The 14709-nt window shown below is 45.9% G+C and overlaps 1 protein-coding gene across 12 annotated transcripts in view; it reads left to right on the top strand.

The window, feature by feature from the left end:
- LOC6524747 (Ca(2+)/calmodulin-responsive adenylate cyclase) overlaps positions 1-13770 on the top strand; it is a 33813-nt gene extending 20043 nt beyond the window's left edge. For 3 of the 12 annotated variants that reach the window (XM_002100555.4, XM_039377504.2, XM_039377505.2), the window contains 16 exons: positions 358-1092; positions 1197-1324; positions 1672-1975; positions 2091-2396; positions 2787-2792; positions 3756-3986; positions 5160-5633; positions 5697-5836; positions 5903-6013; positions 6091-6331; positions 6545-6911; positions 6990-7164; positions 7225-8209; positions 8832-10009; positions 10385-11085; positions 11143-13770. In XM_002100555.4, coding sequence (XP_002100591.1) covers positions 358-1092; positions 1197-1324; positions 1672-1975; positions 2091-2396; positions 2787-2792; positions 3756-3986; positions 5160-5633; positions 5697-5836; positions 5903-6013; positions 6091-6331; positions 6545-6911; positions 6990-7164; positions 7225-8209; positions 8832-10009; positions 10385-11085; positions 11143-11567 — 6507 coding nt within the window. In that variant the 3' untranslated portion in view covers positions 11568-13770. Of the gene's footprint in view, positions 1-357; positions 1093-1196; positions 1325-1671; positions 1976-2090; positions 2397-2786; positions 2793-3755; positions 3987-5159; positions 5634-5696; positions 5837-5902; positions 6014-6090; positions 6332-6544; positions 6912-6989; positions 7165-7224; positions 8210-8831; positions 10010-10384; positions 11086-11142 lie in introns of those variants that run through there. The other 9 variants (XM_039377508.2, XM_015190381.3, XM_015190375.3 and 6 more) reach the window with 9 other exon arrangements.
- The last annotated feature ends 939 nt before the right edge of the window (positions 13771-14709 follow it).

Genomic DNA, 14709 nt, shown 5'->3' with positions numbered 1-14709 from the left:
TCGAACTGTGTTTTCAGAAAAAAATTTAATTTTTTTCACATTTTTTGCAAATTTTGATGATGTTACCCCTTACAAAAAATGCGAAAATTTGGCCAAAAATTATTTTAACAAAGTCGGTCCAAAGGTGATTTGGTTGGTTAGTATTGCTAATTAGGAGTACAAAAATGTAATTATTTTAACTTTCTGACCATTTTTAGCCAAGTTATACCGAAAAAACCAATCGTAAATATTGAAATTTTGCCGAAAATCGATTTTCTATTTTTTATAGCCCTATAGTTCCACTTGGCACTTGGTTTCCCTAGTGATTATCATGAATTTTCATTGAATAAAAATACATATCTTTTCATCATCCAAAAGAACATCTTCAATGCGATCGTTTGCGGACTGTTCGCCGTGGTGCTGGTGCTGCTGCAGTGCTCCGTGATCAAGGACCACCACCTGCCCACATTGTGCTACGGAATCCTGCTATTCACGGCCAGCATCTGCGTGGTGTCGATGCCCACGCTGGGCAGCGTGTTCCCGGTGGACACCAAGGAGGTGATGGCCGAGGGCGTCTGGCAGATCGTGTTTGTGGTCTTCCTGGCCTACGCCATGATGCCGCTGCAGATCTGGGAGGCGGTGGCCTTTGGCATCGCCCTGCCCTCGGTGCACATTAGCCTGACGGTCTACAAGATATTCACGGATGCGCTGCGCTATCTGGAGTATAATCAGCTAATTGCCAACATTGTCATCTTTATTGGTGTGAATGTGGCCGGTCTGGTGGTGAACATCATGATGGAGCGAGCTCAGCGACGCACTTTCCTCGATACGCGCAACTGCATCGCATCGCGGCTGGAGATCCAGGATGAGAACGAGAAGCTGGAGCGTCTGTTGCTATCGGTGCTGCCGCAGCACGTGGCCATGCAGATGAAGAACGACATCCTGTCGCCGGTGGCTGGGCAGTTCCATCGCATTTACATCCAGAAGCACGAGAATGTGAGCATCCTGTTCGCGGACATCGTCGGATTCACGGTGCTCTCTTCGCAGTGCAGTGCCCAGGAGCTGGTCCGCCTGCTCAACGAACTCTTTGGCCGCTTCGATCAGCTGGCACACGTAAGTTGGGTCAATCCCTTTGAGGATTCCGATCTACGACATTAGACAACCCATGGAGGAATTTTACATAATTTCTTTTGCCATGCGCTGTACTTTTCCTGCAGGACAACCACTGTTTGCGTATTAAGATCCTGGGCGACTGCTACTATTGTGTCTCCGGTTTGCCAGAACCTCGCAAGGATCACGCCAAATGCGCCGTGGAAATGGGACTCGATATGATCGATGCCATTGCGTGAGTATCTGTGTATCTTTTGATTGACACGGATTTATAAAACTAAGTCATATTATAACTTAATTGATAAATTAACGGAAATAATGCCGTAACTGTTAGTAAAATAGTTTTAAAACCTATTTGATGTACATGCTTAACACACGTTAATTCATGACGAAACAGAGTACAAAAGTTGATTGGATTGAAAGAATTGTATTTTCCAAGCCTAATGGTTCGCAATGTCATTGGTTTTAAGCCCTGTTCGTTGGTCATGGTACAATTAATTAATGCACTTTCGCATTACTGCTGCGTTGCACTCTAATTGTAATCTCATGAGCGTTTTCCCCTTGTTTCCTTCTCGTTTTCAGCACCGTGGTGGAGGCCACCGACGTCATCCTGAACATGCGCGTAGGCATCCATACGGGCCGTGTGCTCTGCGGGGTGTTGGGCCTCCGCAAGTGGCAGTTCGACGTGTGGTCGAACGATGTGACCCTGGCCAACCACATGGAGTCCGGCGGCGAACCGGGTCGGGTGCACGTGACCCGTGCCACCCTGGACTCCTTGTCCGGCGAATACGAGGTGGAGGCTGGTCACGGCGACGAACGCTCCTCGTATCTACGCGACCATGGTGTGGACACGTTCTTCATCGTACCGCCACCACATCGACGCAAGGTGAGCATAGTCTTTGTTGTGATACAGTAATGCAATACCGCAAATGGTTGCTCCCTAGTTTTACTATGAACTAATCTGTCCGTAAATTCACCTAATCTGTCCGTATCTTTCACAGCCACTGATGCTCAACACGCTGGGCGTTCGCTCGGCAATTGGCAGTCGACGAAAGTTGTCGTTCAGGAACGTGTCCAATGTGGTCATGCAGCTGCTGCACACGATCAAGTTCTCGGAACCGGTGCCGTTCTCCAACATAGCCACCGGTTCGTTCCCCTCGGCGGCCAGCGCCTTGGGCGGCGGTGTTGCAGTCGGCGGTGGAGGAGGAGGTGGGGGAGCAGGAGGAGGAGGAGGAGGCGTGGCACGGGGTAGCACCTGCGAGGCGAACTCTGGAAGCGTTCAGGTGTCGGAGAAGGGATCGCGCAAGGTAAGTGGTGTTCTTTATCTGAAGATCAGCAAACCCCAATCTGAAATGCCGACTCCGGGAGTTTCAAGGTGGGAGGAGTTGGAAAGTTGGAAGTTGGAAGTTGAAAGTTGCGTGTTCCTGTAGCTCGGTTCTGTTCTGTTTATTTTGTCGTAGCTCCAGAGTTCTCTGCATGTCCGGGTGGTTTTTCGAGGGATTAAGTTTTCGGTTTTCGGATACCCCGATAACGGGTGGTGGTGTGGCTTGGTGTGCTTTTTCATTTTCCGTTCTAGTATTTTGTATCCGTAGCCCTGGGATACACAAAGATTCGTTAGATAGAAATCGGGTAGCTTCAAGACGGCGAGAATCCTTTTCATTTCTTGCTTTGATTTGTTTCCTTTCGTTTTCTTTCAGGATGCGGTAAGTTTGCCTCACCCATGTCTAAGTATTTCTATATACATCAGTTGAAAACCCGATAACCAGTAACCATTATGCCTCAGTTGCGCTTTTTCCCCATGGCTCCTTGTTTTTTTTTTTTTAGTTTCTCGATCGGTTATTTGATGGGCCCTTTTTTCGTTTCGTAGTCGCATTGTACAAAAAACGTATCTATTCCTATATATATTAATTAAGATTGTATTTTTAGCTTAGCAAGATCAGTAATTGTAATTCGTAATGCTGTCTCAACTAACAATTGTAGTATAACGGCTCGTTTGCGTCGATGTTGTGTGTAGTTTGATTGTAGAATATATATATGTATGTATATATCTGCGCCTCGGACTTGTAAATTGATCGAAATTGTTGTCATCGGAAAAACACAAAGGACACACTTACATTTTACATATCAGTAATTTATAAATTATTTAAAATTACTTTGGTAAAACAAATTGGCAATACAACATAACTAACATAAGTAATCGGTTAAATCGATAAATTCGCAGGCGATGATTTGGAAAGTAGTTTCGTCTCTAAGGACGATTTAATTTATAAGTGGTTCAGTTTCGCTAGTAATAAGGCCGTATTTTATACTAAGATACTACTCCATACTCACACATTATATATATATATATATATATATATATATATATATGTATGTATGTATAATATTAGTGCTACTTAAATGCAGCCAGCGATCCTTTAGTTTCGTTTCGATTATTTCGATTTTGATTTCCACTTGATGCGCCTCTTCTCCACTTTCTATCGTTATCGTTTTGATTACCGCCCTAACTAAACTTACCTTTCTACTATGATTAATTCAACCTCTCGCTACTGTTTAATTTACGCCTAGTGATAAGAAACACACACACACACACAAAACAATAACATTGCTCAAATGTAAATATAAGAACTTACATGACAACTGTGTATACTACTTCTCCGATCCAGGTGATACGTCTGCAAAAGATCTTGCATGCAACACCGCCACCGCACGGCATGGGCTATGGCAGCGTCGTCGGCAGCGGCGGCGGTGTGGACAGCGGTATTTCCGGTGGTGGTGGCTGTGTTTCCGGTGGTATTGCCGGTGGGGGCGGTGTTCAAGTGACCGTAGGCACAAATCCCAACTCTACAGCGAGTACGATTAGTCGCATTCATAGGCACAATCACAAGACCAATAAAGTGAGCAGAGCAGCAGCCAAAAAAAAAAAAATACAAATATATCAATTAAAAACATTCTATACTTTCGTTCAATCGTTCAAAATCGTTCCTGCGTTCGTTCGTTCGTTCGTTCATAGGTCCCTTTTGCAAGAAATGAGTTTTCAATGATGTTTTCTACAATCCATAGCAATTACAATTTGATTTGGTATATTTGAGAGCTCATATCCTTGAAAGGGACCTTCCGTTTGTGTTTCGTCCATTTACATTCGTTCAATAATTGTGTTAAGTGTAACTACTTCATAAGTGTGCTTTGTTCATTCGTTATGTGTGTTTTGTTGGCCTTCTCCGAGTTTTGTGATTGGAAGGGGCTTGCAAACAAAAATTCATCAAGCCCATATGGTTATGTTCGTATTTGCCTTGTTAAAGCTGCCAGACACTGGACCAAAATATTATAAAATATTCAATAAGGTTAACTCTTACCAAGAACCTTACCAAAAATGATTAAGAGCGTAGTTTATTAGCTACAATATTGATTAGAGCAGAGGCAACGCCGCGTATGCGTAATATTTTAGGTACTCCTTCTGCAATCAATTTGTTTCAGGAAAAATATTTAATTTTCTTTAATTAATTCATAAATTATCGTTTCTTTTATTATTTGTATTATTAAAAAAAAATTAGGCAGTAATTCTACTTTGCCTTTTTAATTGAAAGTTAAGGGCGGTCTCATTTTTGGTTCAGTGTCATCGAGGAGCTTGCCAATTGCCAGCTGCAGCTGCCCATTATCATTGACCATTCTTGTCACTCGGAGTGCATGATCCGAGTCCATCCGCGATTCTTGACCAGCATCAGCATGCTTAGTGCCAGCTCATGTCCCAGCTCTGCTCGCCGCCTTTCAGTTACCATGTTGCCATGTTAGCATGTAGTGAGTCGTGGCCACATACCCTAGTTTAGTGCACACACGTAGAGCTTTTCAAACAACAAACTTAATTCTTGAATCTTCAACTCAACCAGCCAGTTCAAGTGCCAAGTGCCAGCCATCCAGCAAAATGAAGAACTCGTCCGGGAACCACAACCACAACTAACGAATCTGTCTTTCTACTTCTTGCTCCCTCTTGCATGGCTTTCCAATCCGCAAATCGCAAAATTGCACATCGCAAATGGCAACCGCAACCACAAACGCATCCGTAACCGCAGTCACAGTCGAAGGTGGCGGACAAGTTCAAGAGGCCATTCCGGAAGCGCCACTCGGTGGCCGCCCATCATCAGCCCACCAATCGGGTGAATCGTTTCCTATCCCAGGCGATCAACGCCCGGTCGGTGGACTGCGACAAGTCGGAGCACGTGGACCGGCTGACCCTGCGCTTCCGGCAGAGCGACATGGAACGCGAGTATCACAAGGACTTTGATCTGGGCTTCACCACGGCCATGGGCTGCTCCCTGCTGCTGCTCATCCTGGGTGCAGCACTCCAGGTGACTGCTCTGCCGCGCACTCTCATTCTGCTGCTGCTCTTTCTCTTTGCCTTCATCTGGGTGAGCGCCATACTGATGCTCCTGCTCGCCGTGCGACTCAAATGGATCATCTGGGACATCTCGGAGAGCTTCTCGCTGCGCATGGCCATCACTATTTTCACGGTCATACTCATCTACTCCGTGGGACAAGTGAATGTGGTATGTACAGTGATATTATATTAAAATACAATCCAACCTTTTCCATTTCCATTTCACTCACAGTTTACGTGCGTATCGGATCATCCATGCTCGGGCAATGGAACGACCTCATTCCAGAACGACTCTCATCGCAAGTGCTCGCTGCCCCAGTACGTGTCCCTGTCGGCTGCCTTTGCCTTCCTATCCGTATCGGTGTTCCTCAGGTGAGTGCATCATCGTGCATCATCGCTGGTGAACGATGCTAATTGCGAAACCTTGATTGTCCACAGGCTGCCCATCATATTCAAATCGCTGCTGGTGCTGGGCATGGGCACCATCTATGGCCTGTTCATAGAGCTATCGCATCAGAATATCTTCGAGTGCTACGACAACCGGGTCAAGTAGGTCAACGCTAATTTTGGGCCATCGTACGAATCTAATCCACTAATCGAACACGACCTCGTTTCTTCTTTGCCAGCGCCTCGATTCCACTTCATTTGATCTCGCTGGCCCGCATTGCCATCTTCATGATTGCCATTCTGGTGCATGGACGCCTGGTGGAGGGCACTGCCCGGCTGGACTTTCTCTGGCAGCTGCAGGCGTCGCAGGAGAAGAAGGAGATGGACGTGCTGCAGGAGTCGAACAAGCGCATTCTGCACAATTTGCTGCCCGCTCATGTGGCTGCACATTTCCTCGATGCGCAATTCCGCAACAACATGGTGAGAACTTGCTCTTATAGCCACCCCATTGACCCAAAGACAAATTTAGAAAGATTAATATGTGCTAATTGGAATTAAGTTAAGAGGAGTTCGTAGCTTAATATCATTTAATTTCACTGCAGCTTATTGCCCCATTGACCCAATGAGAAATTAACCAAGATTAAAGTGAAAAGGAACTCCTATTAACCAAGATCTTTGTATTTCTCTGCGCAGGAGCTCTACCATCAGAGCTATGCCAAAGTGGGCGTCATCTTTGCAAGCGTTCCGAACTTCAACGAGTTTTACACCGAAATGGATGGCTCCGATCAGGGTCTTGAGTGCCTACGTCTGCTCAACGAGATCATCGCGGACTTTGATGAGCTGCTCAAGGAGGATCGCTTCCGTGGCATCGACAAGATCAAGACAGTTGGCAGCACATATATGGCCGTCGTGGGACTGATACCCGAGTACAAAATCCAGCCCAACGATCCCAACTCAGTGCGGCGCCACATGACAGCGCTCATTGAGTACGTGAAGGCCATGAGGCACTCACTTCAAGAGATAAACAGTCACTCGTACAACAACTTCATGCTGCGCGTGGGTGCGTAGACACATATAATATAATGGAATATAATTGTAATTTCAATTTGTAACTAATTCAATTATTAATCCTTTTTAGGCATCAACATTGGACCTGTTGTGGCGGGCGTAATTGGAGCTCGAAAGCCACAGTATGACATTTGGGGCAATACGGTGAACGTGGCCAGTCGCATGGACTCCACCGGAGTGCCTGGCTACTCGCAAGTAACTCAGGAGGTGGTCGACAGCCTGGTGGGCTCGCACTTTGAGTTCCGGTAAGTGTGTTCTAATCAGGCTTTAAAATTGCATTATAAAATGTTTTAATTGCATTACAGCTGTCGCGGCACCATCAAGGTGAAGGGCAAAGGCGACATGGTCACCTATTTTTTGTGTGACAGCGGCAACAAATCGCTGAACGGAGAGGTGCGCAATGCCATGTCCCTGCCACAGAGTCTGCATGCGCCGGACTACTATATGAAGGTGTCGCAGTTTCCGGAGAATCGTGTAAACACTGACACCTACAGCAAAAAGGAGAACGGACATCTGTACGCAGGCAATGGCGGCGAGGAGCAGCAGTTGCTGCTGCAGCATCAGCACAAACAGCTCGATCCGCTGCCGCTTCCTGCTCCTCCGCCGCCGGTGCATCATCACTTGCACCAGCAGCAACAGCAGCGTTTGAACAGCAAGCTGCAGAAGCAACCCATCTTCATGGCCAACGGTGGTCTGCCCAATATCCGGGAGAATGGCAATGGGCACAATGGAGAGCATCAGCAGCAGCACGGTGGCTTCATGGTGGCAACGACGACACCGCCGGCTGCAGTGGCGGTTCCCCTTCAGCCCCAGCACCACCAACTCCAGTTCCAGCACCCGCACCAGCATCCACTCCCGTCAGCAGTGGCGGTTCCAGTGCAGCACCAGATCCTACTCCACCACCAGCTCCAGCTCCAGCACCAGCCCGTTCCTTCGGTAATGTTGCGCGAGTTTAATATTATTGAGAACCCGACCTCCGGTGGCCGGCATCAGCAGATGGAGCAGCTGCCGCCGCATCACGGCAGCCTCGACCTATCGGGAATGGGTATGGGAATGGGTGTGGGGGCTGGCGTGCTCGGCGGCGACTGCTTCATGATGCCACGGCGAGATCGCGAACGCACATATGTGCCGCCCTTAAACCAGCATGGCCATCATCCACCGCATCACCTCCATTCGAATCTGAATCTGAATCAGAGCCAGCACCCGCCATCGTTCACCAGCCTGGGCTATGGCCAATGCCGGGAGAGCGAGCCGCTATTGCATGCCAGCAGCGTCGCGCCGGTAGCCAAGGTGAGTGAAGACGCTGAACACCTGCTCTGGAGCAAGGAGATCCTCCTCTGAACAGCCAGCACCGCCTAGTCCCAGCCTCCAAGTGCCTCAGAAACTGTCCAACTGACCAAGACCCATATCCATCCCATTTGTAACTAATCTCCAAGAACCAGAATAGATTTGTATGCATCTATGAGAAGTAGTTTTAAATGAAAAAAGGATTAAAACTCAAAAATTGTTAATTGTACCTAAAATAAGTTTATATTTGCATTTAATGTAAAAAGTGCATTTCCTAAATGAATTTACTTAGTTACGATTACAATCTGATTATTTGCATTGCAGTTAGATAATTTTTTAATTAATTAACTTTAAACATCATTTTGTTGATCTCAAGTTAAAAGTATCTTTTGGAAGATAACTCAGTTAGGTTTTGAAATGTAACTTCTCAGAAACTTTATGCCATATCTAATGCATTTACATGCCAGTCTATTCTTGATGCTTGCCCACCTCTTGCCCCGAAAATCCACTCCTTATATCTATATCTGTGTGTACCATGTGTCTAACTCTCTATGTCCACTCTTTGCATGACCGCGCACATCTATCTCTCTCTCGCTTGCTCATCTCCGACTAACCACGCCCCCAGATCATGCCCATGCAGCATGCGCCAAAGTACGAGCCACCACGTTACACTTCTCCCCACACCATGTTGTCGCAGCAGCACCAGCATCAGCAGCAGCAGCATCAGCATCATCAGGCGCAGCAACCGCTTTCTGCGCAGGATCAGCAGCCACATCTCGCCCAGAACCCGCATCCATCGCAGCGACAGTACGCCATGTATTCGCAGCAGCCGCAGCTGCCGCCGAAGCCAGTGCTGAGAACGTACATGAAGCCGCTGCCGAAGCTACCGACGGATCTGGAAGAGAGCCGGGACATGTCCTCGACGGACGACCTCAGCTCACGCCCACACTCGCCCTCGATGAGCAGCTCGGATGAGAGCTACTCAAAGACCACCGAGGGCGAGGGTGAAGGCGACGAGGACTCACCGCGCATGGTTAACGGTGGCCACCTGCACCATCGCAATGGCTACCACCTGCCCGCCGGCGGCGGTTTGGTCAATCCATTGCAATGGCTCTACCCCTGCGACATACAGGTGGATCCCACCTCGCCGGTCGTCGACATGGCCCAGCTGCATGACTTTGAGCTGAGCTCCACCACCGAAAGTCAGGGACATCACACCAACAGCAACACGACAAGCAACACCCAGCACAAGGGCGACAGCTGCAACAGCTTTGACTATCAGAAGGCAGCAGTTGGCATGGGAGCGGGTGCGGCCATTGCCACCAAGTCGCCCTTCGAGCGTGAACTGCAGCGTCTGCTCAACGAATCCTCGCGAGCTCGTTGCCTGACTACTGCGACAACTACGGCTGGAGCCATTTCTACCACGGATCAGACGGCCAGCAATGGCAGCCGGGAGATGAGCTACTCCCTGAGCAATGGAAAGCTGAGCTCCGCAAATGGACATGGCGCTGGAGGTTCCGGATCGGGATCTGGTCCAGGATCGGCGGTGGGCAATGGCAGCGGTGGCAGCGGCAGCAGCAATGGCAATCTCAGCGGCGGCAGCGGCAGCAACTCGAACAGTGGCAACAACAATAGCAGTCACCACAAGACGGAGCAGCAGCAGCAGCAGCACGTGGATCACGAGCATCTGGCTGGAGGCAAACTGCTGGGCAGTAATAGCTTCATGATCGCCAAACATCCGGTGGGCTTGGAAGCCATTAAGGAGATAACGCGCAACAAGAATCCATCGGAGTCCAGCCAAATGTGAGTAGACCATGACCAGTGATGGGAAGAAGCTTGGTAGGACATACGTACCTAGTTGAATATCCCTCAATCTGATAAGTAATCCATAGTACCGAAAGGAAAGTGTTTTTGTGGGGTGGGACTTCCTTTTTTACACTCTTTATTTTATTTATAAGATATTGATTTATATATAAAGCATTTGATAGTCTACCTATGTTGAATCCCATCACTGACCATGACGACAGCTTCCATTCCATGTCATATGGTGTAGGTTCGCCGCTTTCATAACCGGTGTGTGGGTGGCCCAATACTACTTTTAATTTTAAATCCCTTTGATGATATCCATATATGCAAATTCGTAAATCTTATCCAATCGAACGCATGCGACTCTTGCAGGCAAACCTCGGACACGGAATCGTGCGAGATTCTGCACGAGAACCGCAACCAGATGCATGTGCTGGCCATGCTGGAGATGCACACTGCCAAGGAGCTCAATGGCAGCCATGCGCATCACGGGCAGCACCACCAGCAGCCGCAGAGGACGCATCGCCAGCGACCGCGCTCCAAGGAGCTGCAGTACAGCCACGAGAGTCTGGACGGACTGGATGGAGCGGTGCAGTCACAGTCGCAGCAGCGACACCAACGCTATCACCACCACCATCACCACCAACAGAGGCAGCAGCAACAGCAGCGCTACAACCATGTGCAGGAGCAGGAGGAGCGTGACGACACCGAGGACAACCTGGCCGATGAGGAGTTTGAGGACGACGAAGTGGGTCGCGATGTGCGACAGAAGCGCCTACAAAAGTCCGAGCTCAATCACAAACGATCGGAGGTTGCAACCGAGGCTGGTAATCACCACGATGACGAGGCGGAGGAGGAGGAGGACGACGATGATGAAGATGAGGAGGACCACCGGAATGGCGGGCGGGAGGCGGCACCGCTGACTAACGGCAGCATGCGCGGTCTAGAGGCCAATGTGATAAACGACGAGCTAAAGTACGGAGCGACCCATCACAATCACCAGTCCATGGACTCCAATCCATTGGAGAGCCAATCGGAGTGGTCGGATGACGATTGTCGTGAGGAAGCAACAGGTGAGAATAAAGTTAACAACCATTTTCTCTAAACCTAACGAATGTCTTGATTTTTAGGGGGAGCTGAGTCCACGGGCTACATCACGGATGAGCCCGGACTGGAGAACATCTCGTTGCTGAACGAAGCTGGTCTAACCGATGCCGAGGGCGCTCTCTCGGACGTTAACTCGCTGTATAACGCGCCGGACGTGGACGACACTTCGGTGTCCAGTCGGGCCAGCTCCCGCCTGCTCAGCCTGGACTCGCTGAGCGGCCTCTACGATTGCGATCTGGACTCCAAGCATGAGCTGGCCATCGTCAATGCCTCGCACAAGATCTCCAGTAAATTTGGGCAGCCTCCATCCCCGGCACAGCAGCAGCAGCAGCAACATCAACAACAGCAGCAGCAGCAGCAGCATCCTCAGCAGACTCAATCCCAAATTCAGGCCCAATCGCATTTGGCTCCGGTTCAGTTTCAGTCCGCCGAGGAGTTGAGAGAGTAAAGATTGAATGTTCGTGTGAGGCAGGTGGAGCGTTAAACACTCAAACGTTGTTATTGCTATAGGCAAATGGTGTCTAATAATTTACAATAAACCAACCTAAACTAAAGTAAACTAAATCTAGAATAGGTGACAGATAAACATATATCGAAGTATATATATATATTTATGTATGTATAGAAGCAGAGGCACCTAATGCTGCTCTAAGGCACCCCTAGATGTAAGTCCCTTTACTTTACTGTGGCTAGATCATGCCTAGCTGGTATTAACTCATATATATATAGTATATATATAGTATATGCAAAAAGATCTATATGTATTGAAAGTAAACACGTAGTCATTGGTTACCCCGTCGCCAATTGGCCCAGTTAAGCGTTCCAGTTACTATACCGCGTGAAAAGCAAAATGAACTTGATATTTAGCCGCAACTTGATATATCCAATGCTAATGCATGAATCGATCGTTTAGTGCGCTTAGTTCTCCTAAGGACTTAGTTAGCGGGGATCGCAGTTAGGCCACCCCTGACCACTCCCATATGTTATTAGTTATTAGTGTATGAATATATATATAAATAAATATGTATATGTATGTACCATTTAAATCGAATAAGCAAAGATGTGGCCATTTATACGAAGCCACAACCAATGCATGACATGTTGTAAATAAAACAAAGTGTTATAAATATTTTTTCGATATTACTGTAAGGCTATAAATTGCCCATAGACTGCTCCTCCAAATTGAAATCGAAATCTAAACCACTTGAGATCCACCAATTCGTATATTCATATTAAAACGCCTGGTGGAAAATACGTAAATCCCTCTGTTTTTTCTTCCCGCTTCCATTTATCGAGCTGCAATGCGCCAGTTGCCACGCCAAGCGTCTTTGAAGTTAAATGTATATGTTTGTGGCCTACTCTTGGGCTCAACCACAAAACACAGAAACTGCTTAAACTTAGCTTTTGTATTCCAAATATATGATGTTGCGAATTTTTAGTTTAAGTTCCCGGAGTGCTCGATGGAGTCACTTAAAGTGGACTCCACCATGTTGCCTGCTGCACAATTGTCAAATTTCATTTGCTATGCTACAATTCAGTGTATTCGTTTGTAAGATCTGTATATAGAATATTTGAAATGATAGAGGAGGATTTACAATTACTAGACATTTAAGATGCAGAGACAAAGGAAATATTCTTGATATTGTTGCCCCGACCCCAATAACCGAAAACTGAAAACCAAAAACCAAACAAAACAAACAAACAAACAACCAACACCAAGCAAATGAATGAAACTGAAACAAAATCTCGTACAACTGTGCAAATGATAAATAAGGTAAATGATCAATGTAAACAAACAAAAAAATCCATATTTTGTGTGTGCAATTTATTAAGTCGCCCTAGGAGCGCCAAATATTATTAACAAAACTACACGAACGCAAGAACTTAAACGCTATATAATGAAAGCAACAACCACAGCTACTGCAAGAACTGCAAACAGCCCACAGATAAACTTCTTATGCAAATATATATATATAAACACGAATAGCGCAGATCTGTATCTGTATCTATATACATCCGATACATACATATGTACATATAAATGAAACTGAGAACCAGCTGGAATAAATCTATATATCTATATATATACACACATTCATATAATTGTACCCAAAGGCAGAGACAGGAAGTGCAAGTATATGTTTATTTTTCTGTACGAAGAGAAAGTAAATGGTAAAGAATTGAATATTATATATGCAATGGCAGTCATCTGTCTATATCTACACGAAATAATGGTGGGTAACAATGCCTTATAAGCGGTAATGAATGCTGCATCCAAAGGCCAATTGTCGACTCAGTTTGATTCATAAATGCGATTATCAATTTGGCAAAAATTGAATCAACAGGGCTGTTCCAGATTCCGTGCGTCAGTAAATCAAAATCAGGATCCATTTAACCATTTGGCAAAGACCTAACAAAATAGCACAGATCCCAAAAATTAAACATATGTGATTTTTATTTTCTGATATCCATTGCAATTTGTAGCTCTTTTAAGTTAAGTATGGATATTATTTTAAACTAATTAATAAATTTGATTGGGAAAACGGAACAGGCCTGTTTGCATATGAAAAAACCCTACTAGAAATACATAAAATGTCAGCATATCAAATATGTCAAAAAATTATATATATATATATATATATACAAAAATATAAACTGGTGTATTTTTTGATGATTTTGTTGGTAAGAAATGCTTATACTCGTATTAAACATATGTTTTCGAGCTATTTGGAGTTAGTACACATTATAGAGATTTTAATGATTAGGAACAATAATTTAATTTTCACTTTTGTTTTTCTAAATTAAAACAATAATTGTTCTATCTTTGGAGTTTTTCCATTGTTGCCATGTTAAGGGTCTTCCGGGCAGCTGGGTAAACATCTTAGTCTTGGCTAGTGGATTTTGCACTTGATCTATTTGCTTTTGTCTATGTTGCAGTTGGGCTAACATTTATCTGGCGAAGAGGGTCATCGCGGCACGTGCCCTTCTTTCTATACCCGTTACTCGTAGAGGAAAAGGGTATACTAGATTCGTTGAACAGTACCAGTTTCTCATATTGGTACTGATTGCTATGGGTATTCGCAGCTTGAAAAAATGAGACTAAGCTGACTAATATTGGAATATATGGTAAGGGTAACATGCTTAGATTTTATTGACTGAGGTCAGGAAATATCTATCGACTTTATATTTTCTACATAACATACTTTCTTAACCATTAAAGTCGATGGGATTTTCCACAACTCCATTAAAGCCAATATTTTCGTTTTGGAGTTGTTTTGAAATAATCATTCAGATTAAACACAAAGAAACGTCTGTTTCTGTTTCTGTTTCCCCTGATTCTTTTTTTTTTAATTACTCATTAACAATTCTCTCATAGCATCTTGTGCTCTTGTGAAAACAATCAGTGACACTCGGCTCCATGGCGAAGAACTCTCAGGTGGTGCCCGCAGACATGTTATTTTCATCACACCGATCGAATGACGTCTTTTGCGGGTGGAGGGCAGGAGCCGGGTGCAATGAGTGGGTGGTATTACTACACATTTGAGCAAGCTCCCCTTACACAAAAAGAATAAAATGGGAAAAAGGGGGCG

The sequence above is a fragment of the Drosophila yakuba genome, chromosome X, assembly GCF_016746365.2.
Source record: "Drosophila yakuba strain Tai18E2 chromosome X, Prin_Dyak_Tai18E2_2.1, whole genome shotgun sequence".
NCBI classification, from domain to species: Eukaryota; Metazoa; Arthropoda; class Insecta; order Diptera; family Drosophilidae; genus Drosophila; species Drosophila yakuba.
This window is presented reverse-complemented; position numbering and strand designations above follow the sequence as displayed.